Source organism: Anarrhichthys ocellatus, unplaced genomic scaffold (assembly GCF_004355925.1).
Source record: "Anarrhichthys ocellatus isolate YVR2014 unplaced genomic scaffold, GSC_Weel_1.0 scaffold3, whole genome shotgun sequence".
In the NCBI taxonomy this organism is placed as follows: domain Eukaryota; kingdom Metazoa; phylum Chordata; class Actinopteri; order Perciformes; family Anarhichadidae; genus Anarrhichthys; species Anarrhichthys ocellatus.
This window is the reverse complement of record NW_022280033.1, coordinates 12,010,089-12,036,061: the sequence shown is the minus strand read 5'-3', so window position 1 is coordinate 12,036,061 and position 25,973 is coordinate 12,010,089. Positions and strand designations below refer to the sequence as shown.

The window sequence follows — 25,973 nt, the reverse complement described above, 5'->3', positions numbered from 1 at the left end:
GCGCACAAATGGCAGAGTCCTCAGAGGCATCAGAGGCAGGAACACCAAGTTAAAACTTGATTGAGAACGGCATGCAGGGCCAGTAATCTGAAAGGTGTCGTCATGAGTTGTCTAGCATGTTCAACGTGTGATAAAACATCATAGCTTCATATTTTTCTTTGAGGCGAGAACTTGATTTGAAGATTACTTACCTTTTCTCCTTTCAGGCCATCTCTCCCAGGCAACCCTGACTCCCCTAGCGAGCCCTGTAAATAGTGGTGAAAAGAGACACATCTATCACCAGGCCTTCATCTCCTCACACACATTTATCTCCTCCTCCTCACTGCTTCAGCGGGCTGCCGTGTTCCAACATAATTTCCCTTAGCCAGGATTTATGAAATGCCTCTTTTCCCTCCCTGCTTTTGAGTAAAGACAGATGCTCATTACCGAAGCAGGTGTGGAGAACAGATTGAGCCTCTGCCTCCGTTCCTGGCATAAAGAGCTTAGATTTGCCTCTTTCCACTAATTAATTCTTAAATTTGATTACTGATCGTCTGTAAAAATTCTGGACTTTTCTCCCTACTTCCTCTCTGTCTCTGCCTGTTGAGGTTTATCTGTTTATCTCTCGCTTTCATTTTGGCAGGCTGACTTAGAGAGTCGAGGATATGGCAAGGTGACAGATAAGGCAATGAAAGAAAGGAAGGCTTGACATGAAGTGCTTGTGTCTAGCGCCAAAATATACTTACTGGCTCGCCTGGCAGTCCTGGGAGACCAGTGGGTCCAGGCAGGCCTCGCTTACCCTGGCAAAGCACAAAGGAAACCAATACGTTGGGCTATTTTCTCCGTTTGTTTGGTGACAGAACTGTCTGGGCTTTCAAATGTTACAGCCCAGCCTGCTCCACTGGACACGACATTCGAGAGTATTTCAAATAGCAGTGTTGTTTAACAACACTTTTTTAATAAGCCATGGTTAGTTTCATGGCAATTACTGTATGACGAGGACATCATCATGACTGGGGAACAGTAGGTTTGTATGCGCATCTTATTTCAAATACAAGCTTATATCCTGGTTATGCCGTAATTCTAGATAAGCTCTTAAAGCGTTCCCCTTTGTGACTCATTACTGCGTTTGTATAAAATGAACGATCCACATATTACTATGGAAACTGAGCTTACGTTGAAACAACTGGTAAAATGGCTACACAAGCGTCAGTACTTCTGTGTATATAAGAACTTTTCATGATTGGGATAAAAGGTTATCTGCATTATTATTATGATGGTTTTATAATATTTTTATGAACCAAGTAAAAAAAAATACTCAAGTATCCTCAATTACAAGAGTCAAGACCTCTCGACTCTTGGTTTACAGTGAATGCATTTGCAATAGTTACGTAGACTAGTTATGTAGACTAAGCATTAGCTTGTTACAAGTGTAATATGCAATTATCGTTTACATTTATACCTTTATTAAAAGATAAACGTGTCAGGAATTATTTTCTTCCAGACTTAAACTTTGAACTTGGAAATTTGAAACCTTCGTCTCACTGTTGCTTATATTCAGCAGGTTTTCTTCTGCGTTTGATCTGTAAGTGGTATAGCTGACATAAGACAAATACAAAGACTCGCCTCTGGTCCTTGATCCCCCTTGAGTCCTGGCGGCCCGATGTTTCCCTGTTATAGCACAAACAAAGGATGAGTGAGAGGTATGGGGGAGGCAGGAAAATGGAGGAAAAAAGCATTAGCTGCTTGTCACAATACAATATCTGAATTCAAGATAGAAAAGAATGTGAAGGCATAAAAGTCGACAACGGACAGGAATTAAGGTGTGTTGCTATCAAAAACACCAAAAAGGATATGTATGATCTCTGGAATGTTGTCGTGCGGGACTTACTGTATATCAAAGAAAGTCATTTTTTTCATACAATACAAATGGCTTTCATCAACAACATGTATACATACTCCTTACAGATTTACCCTGTTGTAACCGTTGCTGCACAACACAGAGTAACACTCAATGGGTATAAAATAATTTGGAGCCCTATTTTGTTGGCAGATGCTGAACTTCTAGTGCAAGTGTTAAGTCTTACAACAAGTTACCTTGAAGCCTAGCGGTCCTTGAGTTCCTCTCTCCCCCTTCAGAACGTAAAAGGAGAACACCATCATTTGTCAAGAAGTGCATGAAGAAAATAGTCATGTAGTCACCTTCTGATGACTGGGGTTAGGTTGAACAAAATGTCCTGAAGGACCTTCATGAAGTAAGCTTTCATATTGTGTGAAGGTTAGGAACAGTGTTTCCTTTGCCAAATTTGCTTCTTTGTGAATGTGAATACAATCAAAGCAGTAACTTCAAAAAAATACCCCTGAGATACCATACAGAACCTTTTATGCTCTTGCATTAATACCACTTACACTCATCGTGGTTGTATGCTGAGTGTTTGGTTTGGATGCCTGCTACAATTCAGTACATCTCTTTCATTTGCAGCTTCTTATATCTCCACATGTAATTTATTATCTTTCGATGTTAGGTTAATAGCTGCATCAGTGGCTTTGTAATCTGCTTGCTTCAAGTAGATGCATCTGTTGTTTTGAAGTCCAAACAATAATCGTATGCCAATTTATTCTGTGTTCCACCTCTGTGGTGCACAAAGGCCCTGTTCACACCTGGTATTAAGATGCGTCTTGAGTGATCCAATCACAAGTGCACAGCTCTAAGTGCAAGTATGAATGCATCCAACACGCATTGAAGACATATATATTGGGCAGCATATGGCCACGTTCTTTTAGCAGTGTAATGTTTAGTGTTTACGTGAATGTGTCCTGGGCCACCATGAGCCATCTACTCAACAGACGTGTTCTGCGTAAGCGGAGGTATGTACTCAACGACGTCATATTAAAGTGCTACTACAGGCAACAACTACAGACAAAAAAATACTGTCGGAATTTTTTGAAAAGCCCAAGGTGATATATTACAAGTGCGTCTAACATCTTGGGTGATTTGGTTTGCCTGGAACACGCCAAGGAATAGACCCAGTCTGTATTGTTTGGATTTCTTCTTCTATTAATTTCTGGCAAACATGGCACGGGAAGGGCATCTCTGCCTCCCGCCGGTTAAAAACAACAATGCATTTGGTCTTCGTAAACAGAAATGATGATGTGTATTTGCATTTAGAGCTGGGAAGTGAGAGCCAATCACAAGAGAAGGGGTCACTCGAGACGCATGTTGAGACGCATTCTAATGCTAGGTGTGAACTGGCGTACTTATAGCTGTCTACTTGTGATCGGATCACCCAGGACGTAATGCCCGGTGTGAACTGGAGGACATCAAACTCATCTGAACAGCAGGTGATGTTCGGTTGTTCTTAACGAATCAAATGTCAACACTGCTTTTGTTGAGGTTACATAACAAATGGAAACATGATCGCACGCTGTGGTGTCATATGGTGGATGCAATGAAAACGAGTTTCTTATAATCAAATTGTCTTTACTGAGAAATATAGTAATTATGAGGGAAGATATTTACCTCATCTCCCTTTTCTCCCTTCTCCTTCATTTCGTCCTACAACATAAGACAAAACAGACCTCTTCAGAATCTGACTGAAGTGTACATCGTTTACAATTTGAAGAGGGACCACAGACACCACACACCAACAGTTCAAGTTTTATGATACAAACAGCTGCTTACAGTTTCAGAGAGCTGTCTTAATCCATGAGCTGTCATCACCTAGAAGTAGGGAAGAAGACACAGTGTTCCCTGAACAGTCTCCTCTGATCTCAAAATTACTGCAAGTGACAGCTGTTGATTGTGTTTAAAAAGGCAATATAGAAGTAAAAATCTTTTCTTGGCTAGCAAATCTAAAATAAATTCATATCTAGATAGAATGTTTTTATATTTCCTTTAGATCTTAAGAGAATCCCAGAAATGGTGCAGAGCTTCTTACAACAAAACTAAAGGAAATGAAAGGGGCAAGGTCAAGAGCAACCAGCAGAGGTGGACTGATGCCTGAAAGCTGCTACGGGTGAAGAGAAGAAATGTCCGCATTAATACCCAAATCAAAGCAGCAATTGTTTCTACAGAGTTACTTGATCCTCGTATTATTCTTTGTAGAGGCTACACATGAAGTTGAAGACCTTCGAATAACATTACAATGGATCAGAACACAATCTGATCACTTCATCAAATAAAATTACAGATGAAAATGCACCCACGACACACTGAGGATTAATTGCTATTCAATGGCCAAACTACTGACTGAAAAGAACACATTGAACACAAATGTATACAAAAATGCATTCCAGTTGTCGAATGTTTATTTTCACCACTTTAAAAATATTAAATTTGTCTCTAAATTGCAGTTCTAAGAAAGGCCAGAACTATCTTTTTAAGCCGCACACACCAGGGAGAGACGGTGTCGTCACTGAAGATAAAAGAGATGGTTTCAGTTGGACTGCTCATCATCACATGTCTTTGTTGACACTGGAATCTATATAATAAAAGCAGGTGACACAGGCACATCTAGATACAATCTGGATTTGAGATGCAGAATTAATGTTGGTGTAAATTGCACACAATGTTTCAAAAGCGAGGGCAACGCTTAAATCCCAGTGTATTATAAAAAGCAATCAACCATTGCAAAGCAATCTAGAGAGCAAACCTAATTATCCATCTATAATAATCAGAACGCGTCAGTCTTGGGTGGTTTTGGTACAACGAGCAAAGAAGCAAGAGCCAACAGAAGCAATCTTGGAACTGAAAGGCACATCAAGATGGGGAAAATGTTGGTGCCCCCATGGCACTTCAATTTTGGAAGGATGTGCCTTCTTATGAGGTCATATCCACCTGTTCAGGTGTCATTGTTTCCAGACTAGTGTGTGCCAGCGAGCCCTTTGAGAGTGTTACTGTGATACAGAGCTATTTAAAGAAACTTGACATGAAGCCCTCCTTCAGAAGCAACGATACAAATAACCTTCGGTAAGGTACTGAATCCACTGTTAGCCCCGCTGGATTGTCTGCATAATCAGTCAACCTTCAACCTGCAGTCACTCACCAAAGCAGCTGCTGGCATTTTTATTTTTTGCCTCAGATGCTGAACAGTGTCTCAGTTCCATCAGTATGTTACCAGATCAGAAATGTCAGCCAGGTTTTACCACATATAACCTTTTCTTTAAAATAACTTGGAAAACCTGTTTCAGTTTAATAGATTATATAATTATATTGTAAAGCAACACTGGCAGCAATAAAAACAGGACAGCCTCAGAGCTGAAAACTGTTTTGCCACTTTAAGGGGGTCGGGGGAAGTGATGGCAATGCATGCCTTTAAGCCCACTGCTCCTCCCCGTCACTAATAAACAGAGGCACGAGAAGCTTTATGAAGGGAGGGTAATGATCCAAACCCTTGCTTCTGCTGTGTAAGGGAAATCAATGCTTAACTGCCAAAATTATCTGCCATGGGAAAGCAGAGCATAGACAGAGACTGGCACTAAATATTCAAACAGCCTCATTTATCAAATGACTAATGTTTTCCCCTCTGCAGTGTGCTATAGCATTGTATACATCTCCTATATCTCGGGTGGCCCATACCTCATTGCACAACAATGAACACAACTGACTTTACATGACTTTTGATAGAACATTTGTCTTGCTTCCTTAGTTGAAATGAAATTTGAATTTGGGGAAAAGAGACAACTATTCAAAAATAATTGCAAAGCACAACCTCAATGTTTTGAAAAGGCATTACAACCGCCTCTATTGATATCTATTCTTATTATTAAGGGAGTAGACTTGTTGATGGTTAGACAGAAACCAGCGAAACCAGTGGAGGGTGAGCGATATTTGTTCTCCGTGTAATTAAGTAGTCAAATTTCCATATGAATCGCTTGCTAACAAGCAATGAGAATAAGAATGAAAGCAATCAAACTTTGTTTCCGAAACTCGTGTCTGAAGCCTTCAGAGGCTTCAGACAAGTCTTTAGAAACAAAACCCATTAGGACAGAGTCACCGAAACGTCAAACCCCCTCACTTTGCGACACGTGAACTCCAACACCATGCTTTCGTTTGACACTTTTATACTTGTGTACTCTTATAGTTGCAGCATTTTTTTGGAGTCATTTCTGCCCCCTCGCAGATCTTTTACTGATTTGTCACAATGTGTTTCTGACTTTGAACTTTCGGAGCAATGAGTTCTATCATCCCAGCACCACCCACCCTGTGTCACCTTCAGCGTGCATCAGATAGCCACCATGACGTCAGGGTTTCTGTGCTTTTATCCATTTCTTCACTAAAAGCAGCACGACTGTGGTGTCTTCCAACAAAAATCCTTTTACTGTAATTTACAATTATGGACATTATAAACAGGTCATGTTCTGCACGGCCCCCATTAATCTACACTGTAAAGATTTTTTTTTTTTTACTCCAAGTGAAAGATTACGACATCAGTGGGTGATGGCTAGTGCAAATGTGATAATTTAATACTAGATAGGAAAAGGAAATCACAGTTCAGAGCATGCAGTGCAGGCTATTTTGTGCTGAGAACATTGAAAAAAAATAAATCACTGGGAGCTTGTTGCCAACTACCTGTAAAAAAAGAAGCTCTTCCTTGGAGAAATTCAACAGAGCTAATCTCAACCGCCTTGAAAAGACTGTCCATGTTTCATGCCCTTCATCAACACTGATTCACTGTGTTAAAACTAGATATCTAAAGACTGAACAATTCTGCAGGCTTGTCAAAGAATGGAAAATGGTCTCAAGAGGACATGTCCCCATGTTGGAGATGTCAATGCAAAGGCGAACACTGCACAGCATAAATAAAATCTTATACTAATTAACAATGAATGATACTCTGTAAGGTGGGTTTTTGTACTTACGGGACCAGGAGGACCAGGAGGCCCAACGTCACCCTGAAAATACAACAGAAACATAATATCAATCACTATTTAAAAGACTGAGAGACAGAGAGAAAGACAGCGACAAAAACAGGTACAGTAATAGAAAAAAATACACAGGAAAAACTTGAGAAACTACTTTTGAAAGCAAATTGCCACAGATGACCTCAAACAGAGCATCAATGGATTTTAAAGCAACAATAAAAGAGGCAATAACATGACCAGACCTCAGAGAAAATACTGGCCTGCTCAAGAGATCTAAAAAGAGCCATGAGATGAGTGGAAAGAAAAAAACAAAAACACTGAAGAAGAGCATACTTCAATGGTGCATGTGCATCCTGTAGAACAATGGTATGCATGTATATATTAATGGGCGTACTGGGTGCTCCAGGGGACCATAGACAGTCCTTAATTGTGATGCATTGCATTTGGGAGCCTCTTCTCTCCATTCATAATTTATAAGCTATAACTTGTGTGCTTTTAACAAAGCAAGAACAAAGCACAACATCTGCATATATATACAGTACTATTAACAACTACAAAGCACTCCGTAAATACATGCTGTACCGTACCAAGCCCACACAATCCTCTAAATGAGCAATTTTAATAACAGAAAAGGTTTGGAAGTGTAAAATCTAGGTTTGGAGCATAAACCTTAATCCTGGGAACATAAGGATTTAAGGGTTTGATTAAACAAGCCGCACAGCTCATGTGCAATTTACCATGCTATATTCTCATCTGATCTTTTGATTTTTTGGCTACCATGACATCGTAAATGTAAGGTTAGGTCAGGTAAAGAATATTAGCCATGCTCGGGGAATGTATCAAAGTCACTCGGTCCATCACTTGGGTCCAGAAGATAAAACAGTCAAACCTCCTCTGATTTTGTACAGATGCATGGTTCCCAGAGGATGAGTCCTACTGACTTTGGTGATCCCATTACTTTCTCCTCTAGCACTACCATGAGCTTGACATTTTGGTGACCATACAACACATTCTAATGACTTTTGTGATCCTCTGATCTGCTTCTTCCACAAACAGAGTGAATCAACATGTATGACACTTGACATTGATGTGACTTACTTTTTCTCCTTTCATCTCGCCGGCCCCTTCCGCACTTGGCTGACCCTGTGGAAGGGAGGCCTTGGTTAACGACTCTGTAACATGACGGCATTGTAAACGTCACTGCCGGAAAATACCTACAGGGTCTCCTTTCTCTCCTTTTCCCCACGGGACTGCAGACTCACCCCGCTCCACCTGTGTATGAACAGAGTAGATCTTTGACAGTGACTGACAGCAAAGGCAGGGCAGAAAGATGGAAAGCTCAGAGAGTGAAACTTAGACAAGGGCAGACGTAATCAGAAAAACATACCCAGTATTGTGTCATCTCACAGTAAAACCGGTAGGAATAAAAGGGAACAATATGTGACTTTGTGATGCTGTGGTGTTGAAGGTCTAGCAGGATAATGATAAACTCAAGCCCCTGTTGCATTGCAGCACATTTCCATGTTAAAATCATTCCCCTGGCTGCCAATAGATGGCACTTTATGACTGCTGGTGAGCTGTCCTTAAGAGTATTTGTAATAGGATTTCTTCCTGTCAGTTTTGTGGAGAGTCCTCTAAGTAAACAGAAACCTTGGTCAAGACACACAGCGAATGAATATTTAAAAAGATTTGTGTTAGAACATTGTCAAATTCTTAAAGCATCAGCAGAATCACACTGTATGCATTTCCCACCTTCTGATTACCAGCAATCATTTTAGTTACATAGCAGATGTTTGGCAAATAATTCACCAAATGCATCTGGAGGAGCAGAAATGCATTGTTTCACATCCCAGGACCTGCTCAACAAAGATCATTTGTTGTGATAATTTTGTTCTTCTCCAAACACAGAGAAAGAAAAATATAGCTTGTCCAACAGAGTCTTTTGTATGACGTGTACAGATTTGTAGGGAACGCTCCAGCGATTACGACATTATGGAGCATCTGTTTAGCAATCTGAGAAGACGGAGAGACATCTGAGAAAGGTTGCAGCATATTTGCACACTCCTTAGCGGCGCCTTGACTCGAACAAACAATATCTGCCATTCGGTTGCAGCCCCTCCCCCACGCCTTCCCCCCAGCTAACGACAGCCGCTGTGATACCGTTCATTTAATGAGTTATAGTCACTGTTTCCTCATCCAAATTATGAGCTGTTATTAAGTCAGTACACTGCTGCGATGTATGAACAGATGGATTGTTCTATTAATATTTTAGGGGGGGGGGGGGGGAGGACGGACTAGTGGCAAAATTGACTTTGAGTACTAATTGAATTCTGTTCAGCTTTATCAACCACATGGGAACTCGTTATTTTACCACCATAATCTTAACATAATCTTATTATTTTATCATTGTTGGCCTGCTATCAATCAGAGGCCTTTTTCTTAACAAAGGCTGCTCACAATACAGTATAGTATCTGTCTTACAGTAACGACATACTATGCTTTACACAGAAAATGTCTTCACATTGAGTCATTAGTCAATGTAAATCACAGACTTATATATGTTTAAATATTTCTGTTGTAAGATCGCCATGGAAGATCATTCAAAGTAAGTTTATTGGCAGAGGGGTACAAGTTAATACACCTTTCAAAAGAGATTAACTGCAGCACGGCCCGTATTTATCCAAAGCAACTTACAATTCAGAGTCTATCACATTTCTACACCGTTCGGGAGCAATTTGGGGATAAGTGTCTTGCTCAAGGACACATCGACATGCGACTAGCAGAGCCGGGGTTCAAATCACCAACCCTCTGATTGAAAGACGGCCCTGCTATCCACTTAGCCACAATCGTCCAACTGTAATTTAGCCTGTCTGCATCCCTCTCCGTCTCTCCATCAATGTCTGCAGCATTCTGTCAGAGCCCGTATGAGACTGTCAGTGGGAGATACATGTTATGGAGATGTGATTCATGAGAACACCGCCTTCCCGGCACAGACTTTTTAGTTTTTCCACTTTAAAACATTCACACTCTGCTGAGCGAGTGAGAGGGGGCCGGGCTCACACAGATGTTACATGAGCTGCAGTTTAGTCTAACTTGCGTCTGTTTTGTCTAAGCTAAACAATGCACAAGGATGGCCACTGAGAATCTCTGATGCTGCTCAATTATTACTGTTCCTGGAAACTGTTACTTTCCATTCCATTTAGCTTCTCGTCCTCATTATGTTGGATTGTGTAAATTCCTTTAAATGTGGGGCGATGCTTTCGCTTTAAGGGATTCAAATGTGAAGTGATTCTCTGGGACAAGAGACTTTTTCTTGTCATCCACAGTAAGCATGCATTTTTATGACAAAGATGTATCTGTAATGTAAGGGCTGATTCATGGCAAGGGCACGGCTGGCATGCACGTTGAATGTAAGCATTCTTTGTGGTGCATTTCTACATAACATCAGCAGGAGTCAAAGGAACGCTTTAATCATATTATTTAATCATAATGCAAGCCTTAATCTAATCGCTACACAGGTAGCTTTTGTCTCCTGCGGGCTTTGTCACCTGCAGGTGTTACTCTACCTTTCATCATTCTGAAATCAGTTTGATGTTACAGAAAGCCGATAGATTTGCTTTCTTTAAAAACGTGTGTTAGAGTTTAATCCACAATGTCGAACAATATTTATGTGTTACTGTTACTGCACTTTCATCACTGGTGATGAAAATCAAAGAGAACTATGAAAACATATGCTGGACCCAAAATCTCAGAGCTATTTTCCTCTCTGCCAACTGAAGGTTTGCATTTTACGGCTCCATTTTATGATATGAGACTGATTCAAGCGAGATAATAAAACTGCAACTCAGTAGCCAATTACAGAAAACTCATGAAAAGTTAATCAAGGTAATCTCTGTTTGCCATTTTATTCTCAAGCATGACTTACAAGGGCATGGAAAAATCGTGTTATTTCTCATCCAAATGAAACCACGATCCATTTTGCCTTCACCGATGGTGTATCTGCGGCTATCCCATTTGTTTTCAGGTATAATACGTGTGTCCTCATGCAGGAAACTTTCCTTTTCAAGGTTGGCCGGCTGACACTTCTCCTTCCTCTGGGCAGAGGGAGCAGAAGGAATGCTGCGGCCTGAGCTGACAAACCCAGCAAAACGACGCACCTATACATCAAATGAACAGCTGCGGTCGGGAGGTTGTCCACTACACAATAGCTTTCACTCTCAGCATGATCACAAGTGGGCCACTGGAGGCCCGGTGGGTTGGTGGTGGGGGCTGAGGGGGTAAGGTTGGGCTTGTGAAGGAAGCGGGTAGCAACAAAGACAGCAGGAGGCCTGGTCCATGTCTGCACGCTTTTTTCACACCACGTGTCTCATGAGCCTCTAGTGAGCTACAGCACCCATGGGCTTCATGAAAATGATTACAGACCCTTTTTTTTGCAAAAGCACTGTACGTAATGGCCATCTGCCTGTTTTGGAGTGTGAGCACTGAGTCACGCTGTGCTGCGCTGCAGGAGGTGCAAGGTGGGAACAGCTATTTAACTTGCACACTAGATAGGCTACAATTGACTGAAAGGTGCCATTTCCGACAAGGGAGATCCGTTCCTGACTGCAAACAGAAAAAAATGGCAGTCAAGGACAGATGTCTGGTCACATATACGTCTGACTTGTCTTGGCAGACGACTTGGGACAATTACTTACACACTGTACGTCTTTATACAGACAACACAGTGCAGAAGATTAAACTCCTCTCCTTTTTGGAGGACTGCGAGAATGAACACTGCTCAGTCATCTTGACAATTCACCCTTGCTGGAAGTGCGGGTAAGGGCCAGTTTATCAAATGGGGAGACAGCTCAAATCTACTTTAAATGCTACATGTCAGTACTTTGTTTGGTGATGAACAATGCTTTGAGGGGTACCTTGACACTTGCTCCTTCCAGGGTTCCTGGGGGACCCTGGAATTACAAGCAGTGAAACAGTCTTTACACACAGAGAAAGCACGGAAGGATTTCATGCCACAAAAAAAGATGATTTATGTCTAATCAATGCTCTTCAACCACCCTAAGCTTTCCTGACCTTGTCATGTTTACTTCTAAAAAACATCATGATGACATGGCTGTCCACAAGCAGTCTATAGATTATCTTTAACGGTGTCTGTTGAATGCCTATCACAGACTCTCTCGTTGTCGCACAATGCTAATTTGGCTTAAAAATAACCGCTGCCCCCTCAAATGCAAGCACCGTCCTGCTGCCACTGCACAAGAGAAAGTGATGCCCTGGTGTGTGTTTCGAATAGATGATTTTGCCCCCGAGATCCTACCTCAGCAAAACAGGTGACTCATAAATGCCAATACCAGGGGATGGAGGCAAAGCTGGCACATGCTAAGGGTATCATCAGGACGCTGCCATTTAGAAATGTCACACCTTCTCCGTCGTGTCTTTCTTTTGTCCTACAACTTTATGAGTTATTAAGGAGGCAGGGGATACATTCAGTCATGCAGAAGAGGTTTAACAGTGAGTAGCTCAAATTTTACTCAAGCTAATTGAATCTATTGAGCATAACGGTGATAGAAGCAGAACAGAACCTTTGTGGATTTCTGGATGATATAAAGTACGAGAAACCCTGATGTCCTGATCAAGAGTGTAATTAGGGCGATAGTGCATGAAAATAATTGGACACCCAAAGCTACGGAGCTACATGATGCCTTAATGCTCCTTTTTGTCCTGACATCAGAGCAGTTAAGGGTCTGACACGCTGTCTCGTTGAACACATCGTGGTGTTTGTGCCCTTTGCTTTGTGGGTCACTACACAAACACACTAAACAGTGTCTGGGATTGGTTTGGACGCCTGAGGAAAACACCATAATTCAATGGGCCTTTAAGGAAAACTTGTCATGCTCATCAATACAAGCATTCTCAAGAGCTATCTTAATATAACCCTTGTGGTTTTGTGCTATTAATATACCCTGCTTGCAGCGGTATGGGAGAGGATTTTGAACAGATCAATACAGCCTAAGCATGGAATTAATGCACAATGTTTCGCTAGTGGGAGTGTAATTCCTCCTTTTAAAGCTGGATTTTATATTGCATGTCTGTTGTGCTGATTGACTGTTTGCTTTAACATGCCTTTATAATTATGATCACTTTGCAACTTTTGTTATGTGTCCACTTTTAGCCATATGTCTCAACTGAAATAGACACTGGTAATCTCAGGGGGAATTCCTGGTCAAATGAAGTTCAAAATTGATTTTGAGGCTATAAAAGCCATTTCAGGTTATTATTCCTAACATTGAGATGGATGCATAAAACTGAAATATATTGTATGTCTAGTTGTTTTTATGTAGTTGTTTTCCTTAAATCAAAAATCTAAATGTTATGTGTGTGTCTGTGTTACTGGATATCATTTACAGGCAGGCCTCTGAGTCCAGGCTCCCCAGTCTTTCCTCTCCGTCCCTAAGGAAGAAAAAAAAAAAAAAAAAAAAGATTAAGATGAGTGAGTGGAGATAAAACAACAGGTGTGGTTGGGCATACATGCTGCCAGCAATTAAGGCTAGACAGCAACTCACAGTCTATAATTTGCTTTTAATTAACAACAAGAAAACAGCTTAATTGCTGCACCCCGTGCAGCCCACTAGTCTTTGTTCCCTCCTCTGGTTTACTGCCTCCTTTCCAGCTGTGTGATTCCCTCAGTGCATCAATCAACACGAGGAGCAGATACAGCCGCAAACAGGCCAAGCCAGCCATGTGTTGTCCAGCAATGCAAAACGAGGTCAGAAGGAAGCGACCATTTTCAACCATTTTTGCTTGTTTCGAAAGCGCTTCCTTTTTCGACAACTTATGAATTGCAAAAGGCCTTCGCGCTTGAAAGTCGGCGAGGCTTGAAAAGCTGACATCTTAATGAGATGTAATGCGATCCGAACCAAACCAAAGTTGGTATGATGTACATTAAGAGGGTTTATGTCCTTGTGAGAAAAGAGGATAAAGCTCTGTGGATATCCTTACAGCTATCCTATAAACTGGCAGAGCATCACTGGCCCTGTGTTATAAGGAATCTCTGGAATTAGCTGGCTTTCACACACACAAGACAGATGTAAAATCAACTCAATTAGGAGATGGTAATACTCTGGCCAGTATCGTTTCACTGTACAACAGTGTAATCAACGGCAGAAGTAGGAGACAATACAGATATCTGAATTATGGCTACACATGATTACCTCCTGCTAATAGGAGTTTCATCATCTGATAAATTGCAATATTGAAACATTGTATCTCTCTCCTACTGTACGTGTCAGAGAGGTTAGCATAAAAACACTTATCTCCTCCACCGAGTTAGTTAGTTCTGTGGAGGAGGACGGATCACTGGCGGCTGAGAAAAAAAATCGAGAATCACAAAGCAACGCCCCCGAATCTTTCCTTCTGAAACTCCATGTAGGCAGACTTTGATTAACTGGGTCGAATTTGACGTGTACGTTTGCCTGCAAAAAACAAAACAAAGCAAGGAACACTGAGAGCGATTGCTTTTAATCATCTGTTTGTATGCGCGCTCATGCTTACATGCTGTTTGTGTTTCTGTTTGTAGTCCACAGATTAGAGGAATAATGAAAAGCTGGAGAAGCCAAGGTGTAGTAGAGTAAATATTAACCCTAATAATGACACTGTGGAACCTGTGTGTGCCTCCTTTTGGGAATTGCACGCTTTCCTCTGTTCATGCTGTTTGATGTGGCAACAAAGGTTTGGCCAGCGCCTTTTGATCATCTGTGTTAATGTGGCTTTGAGGAAACATGTGCTTTAATGTGAGCATGAACGAGTGCCACCTAGAGAAGAGCTGGAACTGCGCTGACGTGCAGAAACAGCACCTTTAAACCTTAAAACCCTTTGCTTCAAATGACTAACATTATGTGGCGTTTGAACAGAATCTGTAAATGGAATTGGGGCGGGTTAGCTTTGTGACAGGAAAAGAGCCAAAGTCATCAGTCAGTGCTCGTGCAGATTCCAAACACATCACTTTTGTGTAGAAGGTCTACTTCTCACAGAGAAAGACGCTGTTTTGGTGAAGGTGGACCGTTTTTACTTTTTTCTCTTTCACCGTGAATGAAAAGGCTGACATTGAATCGTTGCTACATTTGCATAAAGTTCAGACTGTGTTTTCTAGCCTTATCGCCCTCTGCTGCCCTTTCTCACCTGAACTCAACAACAAAAGCAGATTACATAGATACGTAATTTAGCTAATGAATATTTAATTTGTTATTATTCCAAACAGGTCATGAATTATGCAGTTTTCTAAATTATTTCTCCACATTTACCCGTAAACCTCTTTTAATGCCAAATTAATTTGGTGTCCACTTATTTGCATATTATCAGCAAAATAAACAGCTTTATATCCACCTGCCAGTTTACTAGGTACACCTACCTCAAACGAATGCATTGTAATTCAACGGCCCTGCCATGAAGTCGATTTCATGGTGATCATAATATTCAGTTTTTGTTGAAACTGATGTGTGTTGATTCAACTCTATGGCCATTGAGGGGCACTTTTTGTTGTGGTGCTGCTGAATTCTATTTCATTGTACTAAGAGGTGTTTCTAATATTAATGGTGCGTTAAACCAGCCTTACTTAGTCCGGTTGAACCAAACTCTGGAGCTTTTACCCCCTTGGTGCGGTTCGTTTGGCTTGGTGTGAACGCCGGACAAACAACCACTTTCTGGTCGGCCTCGAAGTGTTGGTTTCTGACCAACAATATCTGGAGCGGTTCATTTCAGGTGTGAACACCGTTTGAAAACAATCACAGGAAGCGTACCATTTCATTACCATTTATGTGATATCCATAAATACCAACAGCTCACTAATGTTCACTACAATGCAATCCATCAAAAAGACTACACCAGGTGACATTGGGGTGAGACTGACACTTCTGTGTACAGACGACCTCTGGTTAGTACGCCATCCTCAGCAAATCTGTGCACAGTGACAAGAAACAATTTGTCCAGAGCACAGCTGTCATCACCGTTTGCACTCAGTTGACTCTCCAAACTAAAACACCTGCCAGTGACACGGTGAGATAACTGCTTCTGAAGGGACATACAGGCCCTGCAATACTGAGATAATCAAGATGCCAGCAACCGCCGTAGTGCCCATGAGCACCCAAATACTACAGCAACAGATTAAACGGTCCAGCCTTTAGCACAAGTGCGTGAGGTGTTTCACAGCATTAACTCAGGGATTTAAGTTGAATTCTGTGTTGATGAATTTTCAATGATTTGATCAAGTCTAAATGTCATGCTTGGACCTCCTAGACTTTTGTAAAAGTGTATCTAACAGGATACTCTGACATTTGGAATTGAGGTCATTTTATAATCATTTTTCCGTCATGTAACAGATCTTTTTCTTCTGTTACTGTAAACTGTTTGTGGTCATTGCAGAGAACAACACATGCTTATTGGCACAAGCTCAAGCTACAATTACGATCTTAGGGTTGTATTCCTCCGCCAACCGGTCGTGTTGCAGTTTACATACATGTCTGTGGAGGTTTGTGCCATATTTGAAATTCTCTCCAGGCGTTCCTGGGATATTACTTATGTTCACCAGAATGGACTGGACGGAGAGACGGACGGACAGACAACCCAAAAACATAATGCCTCTGGCATAAAAATATCTTTGATACCAGGTAGGCGTATTTCCATTTGTATAAGTGGTGAGTGTTCACAGCGTCAACATCGACTTGCCTTCATTTTACAACAGTTAATCATGCTTTTCTGAAGGATACACAAAGTTAAGGTGACACATTTGCATTAACTGTTCAAAAAATAAATAATTCAGCATATTATTTTCAAAATGAAAGCATTCAAATGATGTTGATGGTTGTTTTCTAGTTTATCAAAACTGCTAATTTTCAAAAAGTTCAAGAAAATTCCACGAGTTGTATACCTGGATACAAAGCTTCATTGTAGTTCTGTCTTATTGTTTTTGCTCTTTTTTTTTACAACGTTTGTGGTGAAGAAGGCAGACACAACACCAGAAGAAAAATGTCAGAGGTAAACTGCAGTCCAAAGCAGTCTCTAGGCAACAAGGATGAACAGCAAACTCAAACTGATGATTTCAACTTCAAAGAAGATCGAAAGAAATGTAAGACAAAGTGAAAAACAGTCTAGCGAGAGCAAGAGAGCAGCTTGCAGTTGGAGTTGGATCATTAATTCTGCTCCGCTAAATTCAAGAGACTTTTAAACTTAAAACAACCTCTGTATGCCGAGGCAGGATGTGTCCCAATGATGATAACTAGGATATAACTTAAATTTTAACAGAGTGGCAAGCACACAAGACCAGGCAGCAGTGTGTGTGTGAAACGTTTTCATTCCCTCTTCTGTTTCTCCATCTCTCATGTATCTCTCCCTTTGTGTATAATGTCATAACTCCATTACTCTCATCTCATCTCTCTTTCCTTCTCCTGTCTCCTGTCACTCGCCCTGTTCCTCCCTCGCCCAACTTCCAGCACCTGGTGGATCACCCTGGCAATCTCTGTTGCTATGCAACGCTTAGTGTCCCATAAATTTGACAACATCCTAGCGCTTGATTATTATTTGAGCGCTGCAGTGTGAAGCCCTCCTTCAGGTCATTGCAGTAGATTAGAGGGAGGGAGAGATAGAGGGAGGCAAGGAAGGAAATGAGGGATGAGCGGGAGGGAAGAAGATGGAGAAACATGAAGGGATTGAGGAGGAAAGGAGAGAGAGTCGGAGTGAAAGATGAACTGGCTTCTTGAATAAACGAAAGACGGGCTGGCAAGAACTAACACATATTCACAAGCACTATTTATCTGTTCCACTCTAAGAACCTGCAAACCGCATAGCAGAAGTGTGAAAAGCACTCCACATTACCTACTAATTCAATAATGGTGCCAGTAAAGCTATGTCTGAGCTGTGGTAAGAAGGAGGCCTCGGTAGATTGACAGCGTATTTTTAATCCACATGGATCCCGGCCCCCGAACCGGCTTCAACTCTGCTATGAGTTGTAAAGTGTAGAAGGAAAGCGCAGACATGTGGCCCTGGCTCAGTGCTGCAACACAAGCCCCAATCGGAGGGCAAAGTCAACAGCGACAGTGACACACAGCAGAGGCACTCGTTTATGATAACTCCATAATCCTTATCCCAAATGTCAACATGTTCTCTGAGACATTCCCTGTCTGACTACCCGTACCGGGATAACACAGTGGCGTAAAATGGAGAGGCCAGAAGGTGTTGCATTTTCAGCAATAAAGCAGATATACCATCACAAAGCCACATAATCCACCTGACAAATGCCTCTGTCAAGAGGGGTCAGTAGATAAGCTGGAGGAGCCTCCTGAGATGAACAGCGCAGGACCCAACTCAAACCTGACACACAGCATAGAGGGATTATGATGCTTCTCCTTTCATATGCAGGGTCAGCTATCAGTGGGTAAATTCATTTGAACTAATTTCAACATTAACGGTCTTATCTTATTTCAAACACAACACCTCATCTTTGATTTTTGCTAATTTGCCCCTCTGTGTAAAGAGAAAAGGCAAATTCTCCCAAAAGTTAAAATCTCTATTTCCTATTTACATTTATTGTCTGCTGAATTAGAAATCTATTTTTACTTTGACATCCCAATTGTATTTGTAGGAGCCACAATATGACTATTTTAGAAGGGCTTGGAAGTTTAGGAGAAACTGTTTTTCCCATTAAGTCACACATTGTACATAACCACCTATTCATCTACCACCAAACCGTTTACTTTGAACACTTTTGACCAAATATTGTCTGGTTCGACACAAACACCTTGACCGACTAATCGTCAGAAACCTGCTTTTCTTTCCTCTGCCTGTCTTACGTGTGACAGAGAAGTTTAATGTCCTGAAGGGAAATCTATCTGACATTACCAAAGCCATGTTGGTCTGCCATGCCGTGTGGCTCATAGGAGAGATGACCTTTTCTTGACAGAAAAAACTCACATGCCACTCCCACTCTTTCTGCCTGAGCTGAGTCCCGTCTCCCTCTAGGGACATGTAGTCAGGCCACCTGAGCCTTTTGTCTAACTGCTCTACTGTGTTAAAGTGGAACTGACTATGTAGCTTATGAGCAGCAGCTGTATTTGCTTGGTAAACAAATGTGTACAAAACAGTGGAGATAATACAGCCTCCTCATAATGTCCTCATGCCACTTAACAAACAAAGAGTAGATGGTGTGGAGATTTCTGTTGTTGTTTTTGTGCAAGCTGCACTTGCGGCGAGGGGCCAAAGACAAAAAAAAATGACTCTTCCACACAGATGTTCAAAAGGACGATTTAGACCGTCCAAAAAACACACATGGACATCCAGAAGTGTGAACTTGTGTATTCACACCCAAAGAAGACAGAAACACAAACAGACAAATGTGCACTTGCCGCGTGCACACACACATACACAGAGAAAGTTTGCCACAGCACAGCCTGTCACAATATTTATTCCCAAGTGTAAAAGCTTGTCTGCTCGCGGCCTGTGAAAGATAGGAGGAAAAAAAACTGGACGGAAAAATTACAACCAGATGCACTTTATCCCCTCATTTCTACGGTCAAACCTCGAGTCCCTCAGGAGCACTCATTGTATCCAGATTCAGACAAGATACATACAATTACTCACACTGCCAGCAAAAGCTAATTTATTCTGTAATTAATTCTGAAATGTCATCCCTCCCTCTTGCAAATATTTTCTGATTTCTCATTTTTTAAAATGTGCACCATGCAACCATAAGAATCAGCAAGACGAGGGAAAAACAGCATCAATATGCACAAAGAATCTCTGAAATACCAAGATTTCTGCAGCGACCTTTTAAAGCTTGTACCACGTTAAACTCAACTACAGTACTGTACGTGTCTAATTATCAATTCATATGTTACATACATTCCAGTGTCACAGTTTCTTTAAATTACCCCCCCTCAAATACATAGCAATTTGCCATAAAATAATCTACAGAGCTCTCTAATATGCATCCTCAGCTTCACTGACATTAATAATATTTCCTCACAAGTACACTACATCGGCCCAGCTGCTTCTTCTGGGCGTAAGCTTTAAGATTTCAGCTGAGTATCAGTTGGAGAAGAGGACAAATATTCAGAGTATTCACACCAACTATGCAGCTCAATCGGCTACAGTTGACAGAATTCTCACTAAAGCCCTTTTCACTGTGTCAAATCAGCTATCAACGCTTCTGAGGTAAATATTGATTATACTGCGTGCTTGAAATGTCACAAAACACACTGTAGAGACCGCAGCCTCACCTGCTTCAGAATAAGGATCCAATTAGAGACACCAATTAGAGCGCAAATTCCCTAGTTCTGACTGGCTGGATGCCATCTTAGGACACTGCACAAGCTCAGAAAATGCCTGGGCACTGGAGCTTGCAAAGATCCCTTGCACTTGGTAAAAGCCTCAATAAAATAGGATTTGTTCCAGTTGTTTACTGAGGGTTAAGAGGAGCGGCTGGGGCAGGAAGAGAACGGCAAAGCCGACAGCTGCCTGGCAGGGGCTCAAATGCAGCTTAGCATTTTCACCATTCTGACTGGCACACAATGCTCTCTTTAATTTCCAGCCATCTAAATATTCAGGGACGTATAAAGAGATGGCTGACACTGCAGCCGACTTAAGACACAGCTCATCTGACCAAGATTGCACATATAGGCTATTGGCTAAAGCTTTCGATGAAGGCTTTCCTCACAGAGACTCAATCGCAGATCCCACGTGACTAAGTGGTGATTTGTACATGTGCCACTAGATGGCAAACTAGCTTCATCACAAACATTGCACACGGTGGGGGACAGAGCCAATGAGGAGGCTGTAAGCTCTCTAAGAGAGAGGATAGACATCCTCAATGGATGAATGTATGATGTGTGTTGGGTAACATCCCTAATTAGGCAATCTGGCAATTAGACTCTGAACACCGTAAAGGAGATTTTTCTGTAGAGGGCTTACAACGATGAGAGAAGAAGGAAATAGACAAGAGCAAGAAGCTGTATGAGAGTGAGAGAAAAGGGACAATCATTTTCACACCGCATTATGACTCTTTTCAACTGCCACACAACACAAGGGGACACAGGTTGCATTACAAGGGTACGCTGTCATAGAACTCAGCCTATCATTGGGTAAAATAACCAAGAGCTACTTCAGCAAACACCAAAATCCTCACCGCCACACAGTATGCAAACACTACAGTCAAAGGCAAACACAGGCAATGCAGACAGGGGATGTCTGTGTAAACTAAGCCAATGCAGTCCCAAGGGAGCCTCAGAACAGCTCTTTACCACAGCCACGTCTCTACCACGTCTGCGTTTTAAGAGCTCATTGATTTTAACAACTCCTAAGGAGAGGAAAGAGGGCTGATGATCTGAATTTACATTTTTATGCGGTGAAGATGATAAATCTACATTCAACTATGAGCTCAATCCCCACCTATCAGCCGAATGTCTGTGCAGCGTTTCCATGCTAGTCGGGTGCCTATATCGCGTTGGCAGACGCTGCCACTCGGATGTTCTCATCCCCTAATGGATGCTGTTATTAGTCTTGGCTCTTACAAATTTCACAGTCTCATCTGGACTTTTGGCCGTATTATTCATCCGGAGCAGACTGCTCCCGTCCTATGTTTACAGATACTGAATGTTTCATTAATGCATTATCCAACAAGTGAATAGGAGAGGCTGAAAGTCGCCGTTGAATAAACCCTGGTTCATTTTACAAACCAAATATTTGAGGTCAGGGAGAATACACTGTGCAAAGATCCACAGGGCGCTCACTCCGGGCACTGTAGCCCTCGGCGAGTCTTATGCTTCATATCACTCAACACGCATAACAGATTACACTAAGGCCCCACACACAACCATCTGTATAGCATCAGGCCACTGTAAATGCGCTGTTTCCTGGCATGCCATTAAAGTGGACACAGATGAATGTATCTAAATTGGTTGCGGGCAGGATCAGAGTGTGAAGAATCAAAAATATGGATGGCGGGCTGTAACGGTGATGCAGCCTCCCACTACCGCGCTTCCGTGTTCTGCAGTGTTCAGGGCTTCATCTCCTCCCCGTCCAGCCTCCCCCCTCCCCTGCGCTCTTAGCACCCCCCTCCCTCCCTTTGGCCAAAGAAACGGCAGACATAGCGGGAGCTTACTCGGGGCATGCTTCAATCATCCCGGATCCAAAATGCCCTTTTAAAAGGTATTTACATTCACAGCATTTCTCAACCGCTGTCTCCTCCTCAAACTGACCTAAAATGCCAGGAGAGTGTCTTTGTATATTACTAGACTGTTTGGAGCCAGAGAAATCCCATTGTTTGGATGACTGAAGCCGTGGTGTGGACGATGATACCTAGAACACTCATAGGGGCCAGTCACCTCCTGTACACAGACACACCTCAATGAGTCGAGTTGATTCAGTTCAGTTGACCCCCTTTGACACATGACACTCCATTAGTGTTGCTATGATCTGGCAGACAACAAAACAACATTTGAAAATGTTGGCATGTGGTATTAGACACAGGCCAAGGCGATGCCAGGCCTTCATGAATTCTAACACTGGAGCAGCAAGGACGGGCATATCGCTTGCAGTGTCCCTGTTGTGTGGTGCAGCTCTGTCTCCTGAGGAAGTCATGAGGTTGTAGATGTGTGAATGAGGGCCGTGCCCTGGCCAACTATAGCGAGCCTATCTAATGCTCAGAGGATGTGTTGACCTACATTACCCCTTGTTGAACATCAGCCTTTTCACGAATACATACACACATCAACTCACAGACACACACAAACATACACACGCAGTGACTATAAAGGCCAGTGAACAATGTGCAATCAAAGTGGCCCCCTCAAAGTCTTGCCCCCTGTATTCGTCCCTGTAATTAATTGGCCAATTGATGTGTGTTTATTCTGGACACCCATGGACGTGGCCATACTGAGGCTCTCTGGGAAAGATGAGAGTCAGACAGATAAATCAAAGCTTTGTGCATCTGTCCTTGCATGTGCCAAACGCTTCCCCCTGTCACCCTCAATATTCCCAACTGGGCCAAAATGGGAGACCTTTTCATAGGCAATCAGGTCAAATCTTTGTTTCATCCTCTGTCCCAATGCACTTGACATTGACAAGATTAATTGCCTTGTGCACTGGGCAAACGTGCTACCTCCTGGTGCAATACAGGTGTCACAAGCGTGGCTCTCTGGATTTCCTCCACATGAATCTGGACAGGGAGGGAGAAGAATAACCTATTCCATTTTGTTCGACGAAGGGTTAACGAATCCTCCCCTGCTTGTAAAATCGCACAGGGTGTAAATCCTGCCATTAAATCTCAGCTGTGAGCCCTGCTGACCTGTAAATTCTTCTCTCGGTGTTACTCTGCCATTGAGCTTCAACGGGTCGGGCCAATACTGTAACTACATACCTACATCACGCTACTGTAGTTAAACACTGCTTTAAGACACACACCATCAATATGGTCCCCAACCGTGTCTCAATGGTTAAACATATGGTTTTATGGGTGCTTTGTGTGCATATGTATATGTTAAATTGAGTCACGCTGAATTTAACATAAATGTGAAGGTGTATTTATGGGATATACTGTATTTCAATTTTTCTTAAATTGATTTTTCGAAAATGTACGACAAAATAAATCAAGATATGCCAAATGTGTCAAGGTGACACATTCCTGCAGAAAAATGCAAATGTAGGAGAACATTTGCATTTAGCCATGATTTATAATTTCTTTATCTTCAATGTACAATACATGAATGCATGTATTTAGGATACAAAAGTATATTAAACAGATCAGCGGCATATCAGATCAAATCTGACTGAAAGCCCTTGGGAGAAATGAATTTACCATATAATTAAAGCTGTGTACTGAACTGGACAACAAATAGCTTGGCTCCAGTCAAATAGCTGCTGTAAATTCATGCATTTACTGTATCTCCCGAATCAGCGAAAGCCTCCCATGGAGAACTTCTGGCAGGAAAGGCTGGTATTCTCACCAGGGACTCATTACTTAATAATCTCACCCTGCAGGTGCTCTGGTAGAGGTCAACAGTCTGTTACAGTTGCATCGCTGTTCATGTCTGCCTCCACCTATGGAGCAGGAAACCGCTGCCAAATGTCCCAGTCCCAACACGCCGAACAATATCTCTTTCCCTATCACTGTCACTGCCTGCCTTGGTCCCTGCAGACAAACACAGACTGATCCAAACAGACCTGAGCCAAGTGCATCAGATGTAATATGAATATTATATATACTGCGGTGGCTCAATTATCTCAAAACAACATTAGCTGGACCCTGTAGAGGAGAGGCAGCTACATTCGGGTTATGGCATGCATTTGATTTTCAGAGAACAGCATCCTTTTTCAAACCAAATTAGGTTAAATGACAAACGCTATTGTGTAGCGAGGATACATAGACTTAGTTTTAAAGTAGATGAATGTTATTTTATCCAATCTGACACTAATGTTTTGACCTGCATTACGCCATCTAGAGAATACCAGTAGGATACTGCGCCTGCGCACGTGCACTTTGTGCAGAGAGAAATCGACAGTTTGGTAGTAGAGAAAATGGCACAAGTGAAATATTATATAGTTGTTCCCTGGTGTGAAAGACAACATTTGACCACTAGTCTGAAGGGAATAGTGGTCAAATGGATTTAGTGGTATCGAGTGGTGTGGTTATATTCAATTGAATACCAATGTCCATTCCTCCTTTCACCAATGGTGGCCATTCAAAAATCCCCCTAAAGCCAAAGAAGAAGAAGAGTGCACAGCTGAAGACCTGACCAAGGCAAAAACCGCGTTGCACATGATAGTGACGCTGTTCAGCGAGTATTGCTCACAGCCTTTCTTGGTAGAGGAGGCCGAGGTGGTGGACCCATAAGGCAAAAACCCAGAGCTGGATTACAGGAAGGACAATTGGTCCAGCGAGTTCATCAACTGGAAAGTTCCGCCACCAAAAACACAGCGGACTCCATGAAGAGGACCAGCTCACTTTGTAGATATGAAGGACTCATTCTTATCTAACGAAAACACAACAGGTGCAAATACACTAATGAAAACGTCATTATTAATATTATATTACATATCTGCTAATAGATCCCCCGAAATGCTACACACTGGCCCTTTAAGCATCCAATGTACGGATGACCTTTTGAGACATATGCTGGCACAAGGACGAAGGAACAAAATATATGGAGAAAAACATGCCTTTGCCTTTGGTCAGGAGCTATAGACAGCTGTCTCAGTCATTCAGCACAGGGCTTGAATGGAAAATGTAAACACCACTATCACTTCCAAACGACACAATTACCTCACTCTTCTTTGGAAATCTGGACCATTCCAGTTGCAAGCAAAGACAAGACAAACAATCTTTTCTCCCGCTTTGACAGGTTATATCCATACCACTTTAAAGTGCCCAGGCAGCTGTCGCTGAGGTTTGTTACATATTTTGACACGAGTGAAGAACCGAAAGTGTGCCTGCACTACAATTACTGGCGTGCATTGATCTGGGACCGTGCTATCACATGATGTGAAGTGATGACAGCTGACGAATGCGATGTGACAGCAGTTGAAGTTTTAAGATAAAGAATTTTACAAATAGCCATCTCTGCCATATAACTGGAGGAGAGTCGATTTACTGTCTTCAACAAGTGAACATCAAGTTTGCACCAAAGTTCTTCGCTAGTTTCATTCGACTTCCGGCATAGGCTAAGGTTTACATGCCTTATGACATCACTAAATGTGCTGGGGAAATAAAAAGCACACTGGTTCAAGGCTCCATACTGCTGCATGTCTACAGTCACAGGATATAAATGCATTAAAGCTAAACCTTCTGCGAGTGGCACGTCATATGATTTAGTGAGAAAATGATTCTTTCCAGATTGAAAGTCTCTCTATAAATGCTTTTCCCTCCACTAGGTCATCTTGTGTGGCCTAGCAAGTAATGGTCTCCGAGCCTTTTCACCTTTATTGTGACTTTTGTCCTCTCTTATCTCCTTGACATATGAGGCAGGCATCTCATGTGGCACTGTGTCATCCACCCACATCCACAGCTGAGGCACGCGGACGAATATTTCAATGAGAAACAGGAGCCATTTAACAGGGGAGAGACACTAGAGACAATTCGGAAGGCAGGCAGT

General features: G+C 42.1%; 1 protein-coding gene across 1 annotated transcript in view; it reads right to left on the bottom strand.

Moving 5' to 3' along the window:
• The window catches only part of LOC116379189 (collagen alpha-1(XIX) chain), a 93,992-nt gene that overhangs the window by 29,230 nt on the left and 38,789 nt on the right, over nucleotides 1-25,973 (bottom strand). Inside the window, exons 17-27 of the mRNA XM_031841133.1 lie at nucleotides 13,246-13,290; nucleotides 11,757-11,792; nucleotides 8,062-8,115; nucleotides 7,942-7,986; nucleotides 6,841-6,873; nucleotides 3,662-3,700; nucleotides 3,500-3,535; nucleotides 2,077-2,112; nucleotides 1,606-1,650; nucleotides 726-779; nucleotides 192-245 (exon numbers count right to left, since the gene is read on the bottom strand). Of these exons, the coding sequence (XP_031696993.1) occupies nucleotides 192-245; nucleotides 726-779; nucleotides 1,606-1,650; nucleotides 2,077-2,112; nucleotides 3,500-3,535; nucleotides 3,662-3,700; nucleotides 6,841-6,873; nucleotides 7,942-7,986; nucleotides 8,062-8,115; nucleotides 11,757-11,792; nucleotides 13,246-13,290 (477 nt within the window). The remainder of the gene's footprint in view (nucleotides 1-191; nucleotides 246-725; nucleotides 780-1,605; nucleotides 1,651-2,076; nucleotides 2,113-3,499; nucleotides 3,536-3,661; nucleotides 3,701-6,840; nucleotides 6,874-7,941; nucleotides 7,987-8,061; nucleotides 8,116-11,756; nucleotides 11,793-13,245; nucleotides 13,291-25,973) is intronic.